The sequence below is a fragment of the Marmota monax genome, unplaced genomic scaffold (genome assembly GCF_021218885.2).
Source record: "Marmota monax isolate L192 unplaced genomic scaffold, Marmota_monax_Labrador192_F-V1.1 WCK01_AAM20220418_F8-fsc00493, whole genome shotgun sequence".
NCBI lineage: Eukaryota > Metazoa > Chordata > Mammalia > Rodentia > Sciuridae > Marmota > Marmota monax.
The window spans coordinates 192,406-212,295 of record NW_026692681.1 but is presented as its reverse complement, the minus strand read 5'-3'; the positions used below and the strand labels follow the sequence as shown (position 1 = coordinate 212,295).

General features: G+C 34.6%; 1 protein-coding gene across 4 annotated transcripts in view; it reads right to left on the bottom strand.

Annotated features, from left to right (window-relative positions):
* Positions 1–4,094: 4,094 nt before the first annotated feature.
* Positions 4,095–19,890, bottom strand: part of Rnf170 (ring finger protein 170) — a 39,900-nt gene continuing 24,104 nt past the window's right edge. For all 4 annotated transcript variants that reach the window (XM_058579939.1, XM_046446511.2, XM_046446513.2 and 1 more), the window contains 3 exons: positions 15,353–15,426; positions 11,247–11,357; positions 4,095–6,913 (listed from right to left, as the gene is read on the bottom strand). In XM_058579939.1, coding sequence (XP_058435922.1) covers positions 6,644–6,913; positions 11,247–11,357; positions 15,353–15,426 — 455 coding nt within the window. In that variant the 3' untranslated portion in view covers positions 4,095–6,643. The remainder of the gene's footprint in view (positions 6,914–11,246; positions 11,358–15,352; positions 15,427–19,890) is intronic.

The window sequence follows — 19,890 nt, the reverse complement described above, 5'->3', positions numbered from 1 at the left end:
GTTTTGTGATTAGTCTAGAGTGAAACAAAACAATTTGGTTACTGTTTGATTGCATTTCCCTCAGTCAAGTTTTCTTCATTCTCTATTCTTATTTTCTATCTTCTATCTATCCATAACTTGAAAATTAAATACAGTTTTATTCTGTTGAGGATAATTCTAAAAAAGTAAGGTGAGTTTATGGATATCTTGAATTGTATATAATTTTAGAAATATTTGTTGAATTGAACTGAATATTGATTTTTTTTTTAATAAAACATAGATCAAATACCTGTTTCTTATAACTTCTTAGTACTCAAGGGGTACAGTGGGGAGGCATTTTTACTTTTTAAGATGATTGTCCTGCCTTTTAAATAAGTTGGTGGAAACAGACCAAATGTCCATTAACATTGGAATGAATAAATTGTAGGACGGCCCACATGGAATACTGTACAACAATCAAAATAAGCTTCAACCCACAACAATGTGGGTGATTCTTACATATATAATGTTGAAGCTAGACACACAAGAAAAAAAATATGTGGGTAAAACTATAGTCAGGAAAGTTTACTTCTGGGGAAAGAGGCAATGAAGATGGCCAGATAGCTTGTTAACTAATTCATCATTGACCCTCATGATTTAAACATTTTTTTGAATTTGTTATTCTTAATAAAACAGCTTATTAAAGGACTGTATAAAACATGCAAAATTTGTTTATACATTCATTTGATCTCTTCATTTGATCCTTCAATAAATATCAGATATGAACGTATGTCTTAGCTTTATATATCATTGCCATTTAAGGGCAAGAAAATAAATAGGAATAAACTAAAGAAAGCTAGTTAGAATTCTTATGTTTTTTGTCTTAAAAGGCCAAGAGCTGAATTCATTTACTAATAGGATGCCTTTTAGGAAAAAAGAGAACCCATGATATTAAAAGGCTAAGTTTTTTTCACATTTATTATAGATAAGTTCAATCTGAAGAAAAAAAATTTATATTTTTTTGAGACAGGGTCTCGCTAAGTTGCTGAAGACTCTGAACTTGTGATCCTCCTGCCTCAGCGTCCCCAGCGCTGGGATGACAGGCATGTGCCACCACACCCAGCTGAAGGAAAATAATTTTTATCCAACTGCTATGGACTGAATGTGTTCCCCCAAAATTCACATGTTGAAGCCTAATCCCCAATATGGTGATATTTAGAGGTGGGGTCTGCTGCAACACGTGAATGAATCAGTTGGGATCACTCCACGTGAATTGGGCTGGCTACTAAATAACTACACAGAGACAGAAAATACCTTTTTTGGGGTTCAGTGATGGCTTCTTGACCCCAGCTCCCACAAAGGAGGCAAGAGAGGCAGGCAAAAGAGAAAAGCATGCCTGAAACTCTCCTATTTATTTGTGGGGAAGACATTCAAGAAAGTTCAACCCAAATAAGGCAAGAGATTGGATTGCAGGGGGTTGCTTAGTGATGTCTTCTGTTTAGCAGACTGACATCTTGGAAAGCCAGACCCATCTCAGGTGCTATGTGGGGATCATAGGCAGAGCGATCAAAAAGGACAGATCAGAAAAGCAATGTCAGTCTAGGCTTGCGACATGACCCTCAGAGGTATGTGGGTAATGAGGGTGGAGACCTCATGAATGAGGCGGTCCCTCTATGTCATGTGAGGATACAACAAGAAGTGGGCCCTCACCAGAATCCAGCCATGCTGGTACCCTGACATTGCACTAAACCATCCACTCTATGGTGTTTTTGATACAGCATTCAGGCTCTCTGTGCCTCTTTTTTCCATCTGTAGAGATAAGATTGTGGTACTAAATGAGGAAGTTTAAATCTGGAATCCATGAATAGTCAGGCCTTGAAACCCCTGAAAATTAATGCAAAATTATACATATGTTTGAGGATCTAGCTTGACATGACAGCCATCTTGATCATAACTGTCATTTTGCTTTCAGATGACCCTGCACACGGTTCAAACCCTACATGATAGCTGTTGAGATATTTAGCCTAGTGTTTTGTACTGGCTACTGATGCCCAAACTGTTTGTTTCTATTTTTTATTTTACTTTTTTGTAGTTGGGTGTGGACAGCATGGCTTTATTTTATTTATTTTATGTGGTGCTGAGGATCAAACCCAGTGCCTCACCCAAGCACTCTGCCACTGAGCTAAAGCTCCAGCCCCCATTTTGTTTCTTACCAACACTTAATATGTTAATAGTTTTTAATAGCCCAAGTACATTCCCTTTTTCCTTCCTTGGGGTGCAGGGATCTGTCTACTGCTGCTACCAAAGACATGCTTTTGCCCCTAGATCACTGATTGTGCTACGTGCAGTCCTGTATATGTCTTCCCTTTTTCTTTGGGTACCTTGCACCTGTGGCAGGCCATCCTCATACACCAGGTTTTTCTGGTGAGCTATTCATACTATTCACCTGATTTTCAAAAGAGAACACTAGAAAAAGCTAGCCAGTTGTGGCTCAGTGGTAGTGCACTTGCCTGGCATGTGTGAAGCCATGGGTTCACTCCTCAGTGCCACATATAAATAAATAAAAGATCCATTGACAACTTAAAAAATATTAAAAAGGGGGGGGAAGCTAGTTTGTAAAAACCCTTACAGCTCTAATGTTGGAAGATTAGTAAAACAAAGATTAGTATAATATTTGGGTAGATAAAAATTCTGTTTCACATAAGAATTATCAAAGTTTTGCTATTTTAATCTAAGTATTTTTTATATTTTTTCTTTAAATTGTTTAAAAACTAGTTGAAATTTAAACTGATATCAGTATCAGTGACTTTGAAATATCCTTAGCCCTTAACTCTCTTCCATCACATATTTTCTCAAGAGGCCTAGAGAATAGAGTCAACACTAGGAAGGATCTTGACTGAACATACTGTGTTTTCTAATGGAGCACTTACTCCTCTCGTGTATCATTCTAGGACATAGTCATGTCACAAGACACAGATGGATGAAGATGACACCCCTTATTTGTGTACAGTCAAGGACTGAATGCTTACAACAAATACTGATGCCATTAGAGTATTCTGACAGTAACAAAAGCTTAAGGATATCTTTTGAGAGTACTACCTCCTGTTAGTAGCTCTTAAATCTATTGGCCTGATCCTGGGAGATTGTTAAGGGCCTAAAAGCCTTAAGTTCCTCTTGTTTCTCCAAGTCCAGGTTTATTAGTTGCTCTTTAGCAAAACAGAGAACCTAGAGTACATTTAGTAGTGATGGTGGTGGGAGTGGTGGTGTTGTAGACATGAGGGCATAGACTCAGAAAATTTCAGTTATTGAATATATGACTTAAATATACAATGAAAAGAAATGGAGGTGGGTAGTCAGTGTATAGGAAAATCAGCATATAGGTTTATTTAAATCTATACTCCATTTTTGCCCAGAATTAATAGATTGCCTAGATAAAGTATTTAAAAAAATACCTTTTTACTTTTTCAATTTAAAAACGTCTAAATAAAATTAATTCAAAATGTGATGAGATGTTTGATGTCCACTAGAGATAAAGCCATCACAGAGTGGTTATCCACAGCTAAGTGTGGGGAGCTGATGGGGACAGATTATTCCATTACATAGGATTATCACTTAATATTTTTATTATATAATTCAAAGTAGCTAGGGGAGGAGTTTGAATGTTTGCAAAGAGACGCTAAATGTTTCAGATATATAACCTAAAGATACTGAATTGATTACACAATGTATAATTGTACTGAAACATTGCACTGTAAAGATGAAAAGTTATTGTTAGTTCAAAAGAAGTTAAATTTATGAAGGGGGAAAATTTTCCCTTTTTGTATTTCATACATAAAAAGTTGAGTTGCCTCTTAAGACAGGTGTTAAGTTCTAAAGTCTATACTGAAAAGAAAAAAATCATGTATTCGAAATTAACATTGATAAATGCTTTAAATTGCTGCTGTAACACTACACATTGTTTTGGACATAACCCCATAGAAGAATGTTTATGTACAAAAATAAAATGTGCACAGTGATGTATGGGATCTAATATATATGGAAAATATTTTTAAAAAGCCATAGCAACCATTATAATCAATGCTTAAAAGAGTTAAGTTTTAAAGCAGATGATGTTAAAGAAATGGAAAGAGTACACCTTTTAAACAATTTTAGATATGCTGCTTTTATTCAAAACAATAAAACACTTGACAAACTCTAAAATCACGAAGTTTTAATCAAACCACCAATACTCTATACCAACTCTGTGAGGTAGGTATCTGCATAGTCACAAGGGATCAGTACAAGTCCTTTCTGCCCTTGTTCCTCTCAAACACTGAGAACTGTATGAATTGAAACCACTATTCTAGTGGGCTGTTAGAACAGTTGTTTCCCCTGTCTTATTCCCCACAGAGCTGCCCAAGATGTGATCTGCTCCTGGGGTTGGACCATCTGTTTTTGTGAGTTATAATATTGTTTAAAAATATTTTTATTTTTAAATTGTTGCTTTGATTTATTTGATCTAACTGTGAATCACAGAAGTATTACTACAATGTTTAAAACACTGATTACGTCTACTTGCTTTAAATACTCTCTTGGATCCCTTCTGTTTTTGTCATCTATGATCGGTAAAGATGACATAATAAGCAGGTCTAAAAATGTCAGCACGTTCCCTTTTCAGTTTAATAATTACTTCAGATCATACGGTGTTTTTGTATGTAGAAAAATTTGGTATACTACATCTCTACCAAGAAAGTAATAATTCCAAATATTACAATAAAATTATTGTAACCAGAAATGTGACACTTGGAAACAAAACACATGCACAGAAAGTAAAATCCTTTCATAAGATGACACTGCTAATGCCCCACACCAAATTTATAATAGGTAGGAAATGCATTTCCAGTCTGATATAACAAACTCCTACTCATTAGCTTCCCAAGTTGGTGATTGAGCTGAAATGTTCTTCTATGATATATTGCTACTTTCTTGGACATTTGATTTGGAAATATAGAATTTTCATGAAGTCTTTGATGTGTCATCTTTTTAGACCTTTCCTCTTGGGAGCACTTATCTCACTTCAGTGAAGAATTAATATATTATGAAAGACTTCCAAAGGATCCTGTTTTTCTCCTGATTTCTCCTCTTCAAAATAGTCTTCATGTCTAAATATCGACCAATTCATTCACTTATTTGCTGCAAAACTTCAGGCAAAATAGTAACGTCAGTCAATAGCATGGGATTTTCTCTTTGTAAAGTAAGATGATACCCTGCCTTTCTCATAAAATTTCCCTAAGGATAAAATGAAAGTGTGAGAAATTGCTTTAATCATGTGCTATGTCTGAGTACTACTGTTTCTGTGACAAGCAACAGCTTTGTCCTAGGGTCCAAATTAATTAGAAAACACTAATTGAAATTTCATTCAGAATCTTATCATTTAATGGCTAATCTGATTAACTTGGGAGAATGTGACAGGTTTTTATCTCCCTATGCATACACATGCTTACTAAAATTAAAGGATAATATTAGTGACTGCACATGACAAAGGTAACACTCACTCCTGATCATCAACTGACATCAGGTTATGAATGATGAGAGCTGAAGTAAGGATCTTGTAATACTTTGTGGTATGACTCTTACCAAACAAAACTGCAGACAAGAGCATTAGATACTCATGCCATAGCTATCAGAAAGAAAAAAAAAATAAGAGAACTTCCCTATCCAGTCACTTCATATTTGCTAATTCTGCACAAGAGATGGTGAATCTGGGCTATATGCTGCTATGTAGGTGACAGCGTTATAAAAATTTCTGACAGCAGACAACTAAGTTTTTCCATTCTGTTGCTAGGGCTAACCAAAGATGGTTAGTATATTCCTAGTACTTTCCTAAGGTCTTTGATGCTAATAGACAAGAAGATCCAGTTTCCTGAGAAATGAATAAAACTATGTGTTTTCAGGATCATCTGGTTCCTAAAGTAATTTTCCCTTTACAAGTTATCTTTATATTTATTCCTAAAAATGACCAAACTCTTGTTTAAATGTTCTGTGACCATCAAGTGTGCTGACTAGAAACAAATATTTCTCATCTTGTTAATTCTTCTATTGATTAAAAAGTGTTCCATAAACCAAAATATGGGAAATTATAAAGTTCAAGTTTCTTTCAGTTTTAGCTGATAACAAAGAATTATACCAGAATGGAAAAGCGGAACTGGTCTAAATGCACAAAGCTTGCACTAAAAGAAATGCTGACTTTCCTCCACTATTGTAGGATATTTTATTGTAACAAAATAATTAGTTTCATAGCTACATATTATTGTATGAGTACCCACTGAGGAGGATAAATTGGATAGATTGTACATTTGACAAATTGTACTGTATATCCAATTAACATAAGTAATTTTGGGAAAAAAGATATCAGGTATCTCCCCCCACCTTTTTTAAATCTAATTCCATATTTTCCCAGAGACTTTATAGACAACATAGTATCAAGATAACAACTATAGACCATAATTAAGATCTCAACATTAGAACCTGCAACATGTAAAAATTCCAGTTATACATTGCTAAGCATTTGTCAAATGATAATCAAATGTTTGTCATACAATGGTTTTTAAACTTGTAAGATAATATTTGGATGATTTACACTGCCTTAGGTCCTTTTGTTTGTACATTAGCTCAAATTCTAGTAAACTCTGTTTTTTAAAATTTTTCATCTTGTTAGTCTTTGGGTTATTACTTCTCGATACATAATAGAGATGTATATAAGCAACAAGAAGATGACAAAGAAATCATCTAGAAAGCCTAGAATTCCAAACAAGGCTTCAGGTACAAAATCTAGAGGTGATATTAGATAGAAAAAAGCTCCCATCAAACAAAGTATTATCCTAATGCGGAACATCCAGAAAAGACCCCCAACAGAAAACATTTCCCTGAATGCATGTCTCAGTAAAGTAGGTAGATCCATGATTCTTTCCATAATCTGGTAGAAGGAAAAACAAATATTAAGATTTAGCATCTAAAATGACAAGGTAATAAATAATATAATTTTCTTACAATGTGCAAACTCAGTTAAAATGAATTAAGGAGTTTCATATGATTGAATACCATGTTTTCTAATTATGTGTTTCACTTAAAAATCATTCTCTAATTACTGGGCTCTTATAAAATAGGTCTTAATTGAAGAAAAACAGCTAGTGTCAATAAGCTTAAAATATGGGATATACAGGTTGAACATTCCTTATTTAAAAATGTGACATCCAAAATGCTCCAAAATCCAAAATGCTCTGAAATCTGACTCACTTCAAAAGCCAAAACTTCTTCATTGTCACCAAAATGATTTTCGATTTCAGAGCATTTCAGATAAGGGATATTCAACCTACAGTCATGCAAAACTCAGGTTATTTCTATTTTGAGTTAGTAAAATAAACCAAACCAAGAAACCAGTGTACTGGATTGGTCTGAGTCTTATGCTTGGGTGTCAGCTTTACAGTGTGAATTCCATTACTTATCAGCCTGGTGAATTTGGGGACAGTTGTTTAACTTACTAGAGATAATTCAGCTAAGTGCACATTTAGTAATTAATTAAGAGTAATCCCTGGGCTGGGGTTGTGGCTCAGTAGTAGAGTGTGCATCTTGCACATGTGAGGTACTGGGTTCAATCCTCAGCACCACATAAAAATAAATAAAGGTATTGTGTCCATCTACAACTAAGAAAATATATTAAAAGAAAAAAAGAGTAATCGCTGGGCTGGGGTTGTGTCACAGTGGTAGAGCACTTGCCTAGCATGTATGCATTACTGGGTTCAATCCTCAGCACCACATAATAAAGTTATAATGTCCATCTACAACTAAAAATATATTTTAAAAAAGTAATCCCCAAAGATTACTAAGAACTAAAAGAGAGTCTGTATATGAACTCTGTAAATTATCAGATAACACCTAAATATTACACATTAAAGATATGAAGGCTGTTTAAGAATAGCTGTGAAATTGATGTCTTCCAGTGAAATCACTTCTCTTCATTCCTCTGCCTACAGTTCTGTTATTTTGATTTGTATAAAAATCTAACTCTGCATATATATTTAGCAAGTACCAAATATGTTGAGAGGACAAAGGAAAGAGAAATGCAAAGAACTGAGTGAGGAGAAAATAGTTTTAAAAACTCAGTTAGATAGCTTGTTACTTACACTGCTTTTGGAAAACTAGTCACAGGAGAACAGAAATGATCTTTTTAGAATGACTTCCTTTGATAATTTTCTCTAGGTATGGAAGAAACTTAAAAAAATAAATAAAAACAGCTACATAACTTTCACAAAGTCTATGGTAAAATATTTTAAATATTCTCATGACCAGCCAATATGTCTTCTGAATATCTTTCTGTTCTTTATCAGAGATATTTTGTTCACTTCTAAAGTGGTATCATCATTTATACAAAATCTATAATAATTAGGCAAAAAATATGGAATAGTTTATAAGAAACATTTGTATATCAAGTATAATCTTAACTCCAACTTTGAAGGAGGTAGAATATCAAAGAGTTAACTCTTTTTATTATAACTTCATCATATAACATGTCTTTTCATTAAATATTTGACTCCTATAAAAAATAATGAGCAATGATGTTTCACATTTAAAAATTTGAATTAAAAAATCTCAAAACGATTTTTGAAAATATTTTTTTAGATGTTGATGAACCTTTATTTTATTCATTTATTTATATGGGTGCTGAGAATCCAACCCCAGTGCCTCACACATGCTAGGCAAATGCTCTACCACTGAGCCACAACCCCAGCCATCAAAATGATTTTTAAGTTCAGTGATAATTTTGAATTTGAAACAAGATGAATTTTCAAAGAATCATTCTATAGATATACCTGAGGATATGTTAAAAAAAATGTTGGATCAAAGTAGCAGAGGGGCTTCTAAATAATTATGAAGGACAACAATGTTTAAATTTAGTTTTTCTTATTGTTTAAACACCAAAAAAAATGGTACCTGATAGAACAAAGAACAAGGGAGCACAAAAGCACACATTTGTTTAATACAGAACCACTTTAATAGCTTAGTATTTTTGGCTGGGAGCAACAGTATCAATTCTTATAAAGATAACTCAGTTTACTCACAAATATTAAGGATCTACATCCCAGGCACTGAACATAGCACTGGAAATATAGTAGTAAATAAATAGACATAGTCCTTGCCCCACTGATTATAGTACTGTTTGTGATAAGTGGCATGAAGAAAATGCACAGAAGGCAAAACTAGAGAATACAGTTGGTGGTCAGGGGAAGCCTCTCTGAGGGTGGCTTATTTAAGACAGTTCTCATCTACGTTCTCATCCAAAGGATGAGAAGGTAGCCATAGGTAAAGTGAAGGGACAAGCATTTCAAGCAGAAGAAATGTCATGTGTGAATGTTTTAAAGTGGGAAGAACCTGGAGTGTATTCTGAGGGCTGAGGGGGAGGCTTATGTTGCTGAAGCACAGTAAATGAAAAGAAGTGGCATAAGAGATTAGAGAGGGAAGACCAGTTCAACTAGGGCCTTTCAAACCACAGAAAGGGTGGGAACAATACCCCCAAAATTGGAAGTTTTAAAACACAAGGGCACCATGATCTGAACAAACTATTTAGGCTGCTAAGCAGAGAAAAAAGAAGTGAGGAGGCCTCTGCAGTTATCCAAAGCAGAAGATGATGGTGACTTGCACTAGTATGATAGGTGCACGTGACTCAGAGAAACAGGACTTTAAAAAAAAAAAAAAAAGTAAAGTGGGGAATGAAACCAGGGATGCTATGCCATGCACTACAAACTCAGCACCCCCCACACTTTTTGTTTTGAGACAGGGTATCACTAAATTGCTCTTATAGTTTAGATATGAGAAAAAGGTTAAATGCTCATGTGTGAGACAATGCAAGAAGGTTTAGAGGTGAAATGACTGGGTTATAAGAATCTTAATCTAATCAGTGCATTAATCTCCTGATAGAGAAATAGGATGTGGCTAGAAGAGGTGGGTCACTGGGGTGTGCTTTGGGGTATATATTTTGTCCCTAGTCTGTAGCGTCTCTGTCTTGTCTGTCCCTCGCTCTCTCTGTTTCCTGGTGCTATGTTCTGAGCTGCTTTCTTCTGAGACCACACTCTTCTGCCATGATGCTCTGCCTCACTTAGGGCTCAGAGCAATGGAGCTAAGTATTTGTGGACTGAAAGCTCTGAAACTGTGAATGCCAAATAAACTTTTCCTCCTCTAAAATTGTTCTTGTCAGGTCTTTTGGTTGCAGCAGCAAAAAGGATGACTAAAACTGTTGCCCAGGCTGGCCTTGAACTTACGCTCTTCCTTGCCTTAGCCTCCTAAGTATCTCTGATTGCAGGTTTGCATTATCACATCAGTGGTGAGTCAGGACACTGTTATGAAGCAAAAGTAACAGGATACCCCCAAAAGGAAAAGAAATAATGAGACTTATAGATCACACCAGGAGAATGGAGGTTAAAGGAAATCAAGACTGAGAAAAAATGAGTCAAGGAGGGAAATCACTTTAATATTACACATGTAAAGTTTGAAATGCCTATGAAATATCCAGGTAGAAATGTCAGCTAAGTAGTTAGACATACAAAGTCTGGAGCTCACTCAGAAGAGAAGTTTAGGCTTCCCACTTAAATCCACACTTGGTACATGCTAGTTTATGAAGTACACACTCAGTCATATACATACTTCTAAAATCATTTGTTAGATTTTGAGAAAACCAGAATCAGTCAGTATAATGCAAAAATTTTTAATTTATCAAATGCTTTTTGGAGGGAAGAGGCAATTACCTGTACAATTGATGTGTTCTTTAAAAATATTATGTTTTTGAAAAACAAAATAAAAATAAATGTTTTACAATAGCTAAGATGACACATAAACTTGAAACCTAGAGATATTTAAGGGAACATATCAAACAGGGGACTAGGGTAAATAAAATAGAATAAAATCCAATTGTAAAATCCTCTCTAGAAGTTTTCACTGATAAACTGTGATTTAGACTCCCATAGAGGTGAAGAATTTTCTAGTTTCTCTGATTATTTTTCTTCTTTCTCTTTTATTTTTTTGCTAGTTTCTCTTTCATAAAGATATTTATGATACTTTTTGTTTGTTATTTATGAAGGCAAACTTGTGGCCTTTGGAAAAGCTATATCTAAGTGATTAACAATGATGAAGGTAAAAACTTGACCCAACACACATAATGAAATTTTTCATAGTCAAAGAATACTTGTCAGTAAATCTCACTTTACAAAAAGTATAATGGTTCCCTCTAACCTTATGCCTGCTATAAGGTTACTTACAGATCTGGGGTGCCCTGAGAATCTCCGGTTATAATCATTAACATCTTGATGCAATCTTACAACATCCTGAGACTGATCATCTTCATCAAATACTGTTAGGAGTAAAGTTACCTGTACATTACATGAAAAAAAAAAAAAGCTGTTATACCTTCTGTATCATTACTTTTTTTCACTTTGTTATTATTCAATAGAATGAAAAAAGGTTCTGAATTATATTTCACTCATTTGTTTTAATAAAAGGCAACATGGAGGGGGACAAGTTATTATTGTCTTATCAACTGCAAATGCATATAAGATAAAATGGGTACCATATCCAAACACTGAATCTATTTACACCAAGGAAAAGTTCAATAGTTTTCTATTTGAGCATATGTATACTTGAAGATAAAAGAATGATTAGAAAACATTCAGTAGTAAAGTGACACAATATATATATATATATATATATATATATATATATATATATATATACACACACACACACACACACCCCCATTGGGAAAAAATATATACCTATTATATTAAGAGAGAAAAATTAGGCATTTCTACTTTGGTATTAAAGTAATGATTCCATATTCTCACTAGTATTTAATATATCTTTGCTACCATAACAGAGATTAAGTTATTGCAAGGATCAACTCTCCAACACCAAAATCTGCTACAATTAAAAAAAATGTATTTTTTAAAAAATATATTTTTACTTCAAGTTGATGCATAGTAATTATACATATTTGTTGGGTGCAATATGACATTTCAATACATATACACTGTATGTAATACTAATATCAGGGTAATTGGCACACCTGTCACCTCAGATATTTATAATTTCCTTGGGTTAAGAACATTCAAGATACTCTCTAGAAGCTATTCTGAAATATTCAATTAATTGTTGTCAATCACAGTTATCCCATTAGAACATCAGAGGTTATTCCTGTCACCTAACTGAACCTCTACTCATTAATCATCCTTTCTCCATCCTTTCCTACCCTGTACCCATCTCAGGCTCTGGTTGTTACTATTTTCTTCTTTTTTGAAATAAAATTTTAGCTTCCACATATAAGTAAGAACATGTAGTATTTGTCTTTCTCTGCCAGATGAACTTCACTTAACATAATGTTCTCCAGCTCCATCTATATTGCTGCAAATGACAGAATTTCATTATTTTTTATGGCTGAATAATATTTTATTACCACATAAAAGATGTAATTCTTGATACTATTATAGAACCATGTTTAACCCTGCTATCTCCATGGTCTTAAGAAGAATGAGCCACAGATGTCCTGGGACCCCACTGGATAATCTGAAGGTGATAGATCTTGAAAAATAAATTAAAAAAAATAACAACCTATAGAAAACGGTCACTGATGAGTTATGTGATAAGATAAAAATGGGAAAGAGTAGGAACAGATTTAAATCATCTCAGCTGTTGTTTTTTATCTTTCCTCAGTTCAAGCTGTTAAACCAGGGCTTCTCACTGCCTAAATGCTTTCCAAATAGCTAAGCAAAGGAGTGACTAAGCTCAGTAGGTGGTAGGAACAGCAGATATTGCCATCTCTTCATTCACAGATTTGTTAATAAAAATGCATTCTTTCAATAAACATCAATAGGGCACCTACTGTTGGCCAGGCACTATATTAGAGCTACCTATACAAAAAAGATGAAGAAGAAATGGACCTTCCCCTGGGTGATTTCAAGACCCCAAATAAAAGACCTGTTCTACAGCCTGTTCTATAGCACCGTGGGAGGTGTTATAAGATGCTTTTAGAGGACTTTTGGCTTGGGTGTTTAGAAAGACTGAAACTTAAAGCTAAACCATGGAATATGGGTAGAACTGTTTGTGTTGTGTACTGAGAGAAGTGATGAGTGTGTTCCAGTCAGAGGCACAGAGCCTGTACATTATTATTTCAATGACCATTTACTAAAGGAGCCCCATGAAGGAGGAAGTGGAGTGGTACCAGTCATCTGTCTTGCCTTTAGGATGAGTTACTCTACAATTAGGAAATCAATGGCTATTATATTAAGATACCTTCGTCTCTATCTTATTAGCCTCAAGTTAATTTATGGGTGGTACAAAAGATACTACAGCTTACATATGTCCTATGAAAAGTTGTGGATAGAGTCAAAGAGAAGGGACAGATGGTGGAATGAAATCTTTAATGCCAGACCTACTACCTGGTCCCTGTGTTGCTGGAAAATGGCAAAAGGTGATAAGAAGTGGTATTGGCAAATTAGCTCCAGTATTGACTTCCTTGTGTCATTCATCAAATTAGCCAAAGAGGCAATATGAAAAAATTCAGTTTCCTCCTGATCATTTGAGAAAATAAAACCTGAATGAGTCAGAATTTGGAACTGTAGAAACAAGAAAGAAAGATGATCTGGACTTCCCTCTGTGCTCAAAACAACAAGCCCATTAGTGATGAGGGAAATGGGACAGCCAGAATGAAGGCTGAAAGATATATATATATATATATATATATATATATATCTCTTTATATATATATATGTATATATATATCTTTATATATATAAAAGATATATATCTTTATATGTATATATGTATACATATATATGTATATACATACATATATACACACATGTGAGTATATATATGTATATATATGCGAGTGCATGCACACACACAAAAAAAAACACTGCATACTATGTGTGTTTCATAAAGTTTAAGATTGGACAAAACTAAAAATAATACATGCATGCTGAAGTGGAGGAATGTCTACCATAAAAGTCAAATAGTAGCTACTTCTAGGTGAGGAAGGAGCAGGGTGGAGATTTGGAAGGAGGCCTAGGTGTGCTTCTGGGGCTATTGGTAGTTTCTAGTTCTCCATCTGATAGTAATTGCTGGAGTGTTGCTTTGTAATAATATAATGAACTGTACTTCTTTGTATTGTGTGTGTGTTTTTTAATGGCTTTTATGTTTCACAAAGAAATTTTTTTTTTTTTTACGAAGAAATTTTTGAAAAATTGCTGCTTCCATTGTGTATTTTATTTTTTGTCTCTATGGATTTATGCCTTTACAAAATGCCCTTCACTGTTTTAGTGGGGTTTCAAGAGGGAAAAAAGTAAAAGTGTGCATTCAACTAGACATCTTTGGAAGTTCTCTATCCTTTTTAGGACTTTGTTTTGCATACTGGAAGACATCTAAAGGAAATGCTATTTTTTACAAATATGTTCACAAATTGTTATCAGAAAAGTGTGGTTTTTTTTGGGGGGGGTACCAGGGATTGAACTTAGGGGCACTGGACCACCGAGCCGCATCCCCAGCCCTTTTTTTATATTTTATTTAGAGACAGGGTCTCACTGAGTAGCCTAGCGCCTCACTACTGCTGAGGCTGGCTTTGAACTGGAGATCCTCCTGTCTCAGCCTCCTGAGCTGCTGGGATTATAGGTATGTGCAACCGCGCCTGGCAGACAATTATATATTTTAAATGAAAAATAAGTATAAAGCTATATAATTACCAAAGCTATATAATTGACAGACTAAACTGTATCAAAAAAACTAAGAACTTTGGTTTTTCAGAATTGTTCACTATTTTGCACATTTCACCTGTGCTAACATTTTAGTCTTCAAATTTACACTTATAAAAACGTACTGCCTCCTGCCTCCTTTCACAGGTAGCTTCTACACTAACTATAATTGTCCATTGTGTAAATATTGTTATGTCTCTAAAAGAAATGAAAAATTTTAAAAAAATGTTATACAATATTTAAAGATATCAGAACCTTCACTAAAAAAGGGCAGATTAAATATAAGTGAAAAAAGAAAAACAATTTTTCAAAGTAGTACATATAGGAGATATATGCTTAAGCATGATTAGCTAATTCAGATATTTCTTTACTGGTATTATAATAAAGACTTATGACTTGGGTAAGACTCAACTTCTACAACTGTCAGATTTCAAATAGAATGTCCCTTTTTGGTGGTGTCTTAATGATTTTTTTTTGTTGTTGTTGTTAAGTAAAATCAGAAGCTTTGGATAAATGAAGTTCTGCTAAAAAGTAAAAAAAATTCAAAATTTAAAATACAAAAACTATTAAAGTTTGTAAAAGAAGAATCATAAATGATGTTTTGTGGACATAAAGTATATTACCGTTTGTCTACAGATTGGACAACTTATTGCCCCAAGCCATGAACCGTATCTCCAGTATGCAATAATGCAGGTACCTAATGGAAAAAAGAAAACATTAATACTGATGTTTTAAAGTCCTTATATCTTGAGAAAGCTTCAAATATTTAACAGTGTCACCTTATTTAAAAATAGGTTTTAGGTGCTGGGGCTGCAGCTCAGTGGTAGAGCACTTGTCTAGCATGAGTGAGGCACTGGGTTCCATCCTTATCACCAAATAAATATAAACAAATAAAATAAAAGTATAAAAAAGACAATAACATTATTTTTTTCAAAAATAGTTTTTAGGGATGGAGGTATAGCTGGGTAGAGTGCTTCCCCAGCATATGTTAGCCACTGTGTTCCATCCAAATTTTTACTCCATCCTACCAACTCTTCAGGCAAATTCAAACATAGTAACAATTCCCAGCCATTAAAAAGTATTTTTATTTAAAGTATTAGTTAAGCAACAAACATTTTTATTTAATAAAGCAAAATATTAACTGCTTCAATAATAAGGCTTCATAGAAAATACTTTATTTCCTATGTACAATAAATAAAATAAACGTCACTGTAAATAAGATAATCAACCAGCTGGGCATGGTGGCACACGCCTGTAAGCCCAGGAACTCAGGAAGCTGAGGCAGAAGGATCCAGAATTCAAACCTAACCTCAGCAACTTAGCGAGGCCCTAAGCAACTCAGCAAGATCCTGTCTCTAATAAAATATAAAAAAGGGTTAGGGATGTAGCTCAGTAGTTAAGTGCCCCTGGGTTTAATCCCTGATTCCAAAGAGGGGGCGGATAAGACAACCAACAAATCATAGCATAAATGGTTCCAAATGTGACATGTATGTTACAAAAATACAAGTTTTATTTTTTTAAGAATTTAGATAACCATAATCTGGAAGTATTAATAGTAACTAAGTAGTAGTTAGATAAAATGAAGCAAGGAACCAAAATAAAATATTACATGATCTCTGCCCTAATAAAGTTTAAAATCCAGTCCAATAATTGAATTGACTCTTATTCTACATGAATTTGATTTTTCTGCTTGAAGGTATTCATGAGCAGCAAAACAGGTAAAGATGGGCAACATTGCCTAGAGCCAGTTTATGTGACTTCAAAAAGTGGCAGGAGAGCTAAGTGGATAAGCACTAATCTTTAGGCTAATAACATGAAGGACTATTTTAAAATACTGTCTGTTTCTTAAGAGGCCAAATCATTTTCTTCTTTGTAGAATAACTGTAATCTTTGACCCTCCAAGTCCCATAAGCAAATCTGAACAAGTGGCTAAATGAGGTAGGACGGAATAAAACAAACAACAAATCCAGGTAGTAAAAAGTCATAAAGGAAGGACATGGAAATTCATCTTGAGATCACCAGACTGATGATCTACATAACTTCCCAAACCCATTCTTTATCAAGTTTCCTATTAAAGGAGAGCTGGGAACCCCTCAAATGCATCTCTCACTCTTGAGATGGCCTATCCCTTGAAAGTCTATTTCTTGCTTTCCTAAATAAATCTTTGCCTCTACAAAAATGTGTTGAAATTATTTTCCATCATGTCAATGGTCCTGAGTCAAGGTCCCCCCTCTGAGAGCTCCTTGAGACCCTCTTTCCAGAAACATTTCTTTTCTCATGACACTAAGCCTCCCTTCCACCTCCAAAATCCTCCCTGTAGTCTTACTCTCACCTTAGCAACCTAGCTTAACTTCCTGTGTTCCTTATTATTCTTCCAGATCAGAATTCAGAATAAGCAATGGTAACCCAATTGGGGAGACCAAGGTGATTTATTTAAATATGCTAGAAGATACCTAAATCTTTTCAAATTTTTCTTGTGGTACCAGGGATTGAACTCAAGGGGTGCTCTACCACTGATCTACATCCCCAGGTTTTCACCAAGTTGCCTAATCTGGCCTCAAACTTAAAATTCTTCTGCCTCAGCCTCCCAAGTAGCTGGGGTTACAGGTGTGGGACACCAAGTTTGGCAGAAGGTAGCTAAATCTTGAACTGGTTAATATTAAATAAAAAGGAGTACAGAGAGGGATGCAGTAGAAAGTTAAACAGAGAAGAAAGGATCTGAACTGAACTTTGTGGGATACATATGATTCAGTAGGCAGAAAACATGAGGGAGGACAATTCAGGGTTTATGAACAGCAAGAGCACATGCTATGGGCAGAAATGGTCAATGTGAGCATAATGGTGACCAAATAAATAAGCAGAAGCTTATCCATTGGACACTATAGGGCCAACTGGACACTATAGGGCCTGTGGGGAACAACAGGTTCACCAATTTAAAGATTAGTTTAAAAGCTGGACAATCATCTTATATCTCTACCCTTCCAGAATACTGTATTAGATAACATTTATTAAGCACATCGAGCAATCTGATTTTCAAATAGAGACTATATGAAAACAAAATTCATCAATCTCTTAGTAATATTATTACCATTTGTCACAATGTCTTCATTTTATCTACTTTTTCACCCAACAAGTCAATGTGTTTTAACACATTAAACTCATTTAATCTCACATCTCTTTACAAATTAGGATGTAGGAGTCCTTGTTTAAAAATTATGTCATAGCCACTTACCTGCACTGAAAAACTGTAGCCTAGAAAACCAAACACTTCATTCACTTAAATCTGCTATTAAATGCTTGATGTTTTCCTGTTCTTCAACTCTCCCCCACCATATAAAAAGGTCTCCATGTGAATAGAATGGTGGGAGAGATGACTCAGCTTTCATCTGGGTCACAATATCTCTGAATCTGTTTATTTGTAAAGTGATGAGATCTCATAAGCCTGCTGGATCATTAAATAAAATAATGTGTGTTACAAATGAAAGTAAGGTGATATCTGTTGCTATTTATTCTTAGTTCACTGAAATGTAACAGAGGTGTGGTTTTTTATATAGGAATTCAGCCAAAGTGCTCTTGTAATACAGTTTAATATACTTGAAGTAGTACCCAAAGAAATACATTTCTGTTTATTGGGAAGTTGAGTAACTAGGTTTTCTTTTCTTCTTTAAACATTTGAGCCTACAGACACTAAATCAAAGTGCTTATTAAGAAGTACAGCAGGATATCAGAAGCAATCTACCCTATTACCTTAGAATCAGAGATAAAACCAAGAATACAGTACAAGCCATCTTTCAATTGACAGGATGATCTACTCAATGAATTAGCTATACCTGCGTTGGCAAATAATTCATCTTGCTTCTTTGACTGTTAACCCTTCCTGGAGGACTGTGCTAGAGGTTGAGTGACTCAAAAGAGAAGAGTGTCAAATTGATTAAGAATATCTACCAAAGGTTTGAGAGGGGAAAGCTTTCTATTGTCTCTGATGGCCAGTAATATTTCCCCATCTGATCTTCCATTATTTTGCAGATCATTAACATTTCCAAGAGATAACACAAAACTAAAAACCAGAAATAAGTGTTTTATAATTTGTTAGCTCCTTAGGGAAGAAGTTATTAATGGATGAAGCAAGGTGGGATGAGGTTAAGGTACATAGAAAACCCAGCATTGCATGATAGGTATTTATATATTTAAGTCATCCTCCACAGCATAAATAATAATGTAGTTAAGAATTCTATGCTTTTTATCAAACATTATAACAAAGGGAGAAAGCAATTTATAGGATCATTGTATGCATTTATGTGAAAACTTATACATTTGGGGAACAATTAAGCCTCCATCTTGCCTGTAATTCCAGCTATTCAAGAAGCTGAGGCAGGAAAATAACAAGTTCTAGGCCAGCTTTGGCAACTTAAAGAGACATTGTCCCTGCCCCTAAAAAGCGGGGTGAGGGCTGGGGATGTAGCTCAGTGGTAAAGTGCCCTGGGTTCAATCCCCAGCACCACAAGAAAAAAAAACAAAAACAAAAAAACACAATCTCGATATGTCTGAGGTGATAAGGTAGATTACTTGTGTTATACTGCTTTACTTGTTATGCACTTTTATTTAGTGTCTGTACAAAGGTTAAAAAAAAAACAACCCTAGTTATTCTGAACTTCTCAAAAAACACAAAGTAGTACTATTAACAACAACAAAAAAAAGGTCTAATAATTAGATAAATTTAAGTAGACAGTTTTAAGAATGTCATCAATCACATACAGAACTGAGCACAGGACTTGAAGACAGACCAAGGTTTAAGACCTCAGAAGCCATCTGGAGAATTAAATAAAATAATGTGGGTTACAAATGCACATAAGGCGATTATCTGTTGCTATTATTCTTCACTAACTATAATGGAACAGATCTCTGTTGCTTAGCAGTTAGGTTATCCTTTATAAAATTTCTTAATGTCTGTGAGCCTTCATTTTTTCATTTATGGGGTTAGATGAGGTGAAGTATGTCCAGTATATATGGCCATCCCTCTAATCTTGTATAGCTATAACAAGCAATGATGATATTTCATTATTCTCTGTGAAATCTTTCCTCTGGAGTGTCAAACAACAACAATAATAATGAGGTGGAAAGCATCAGTATGAGATCAGTACTCTCACTGTATGTTCTAGGT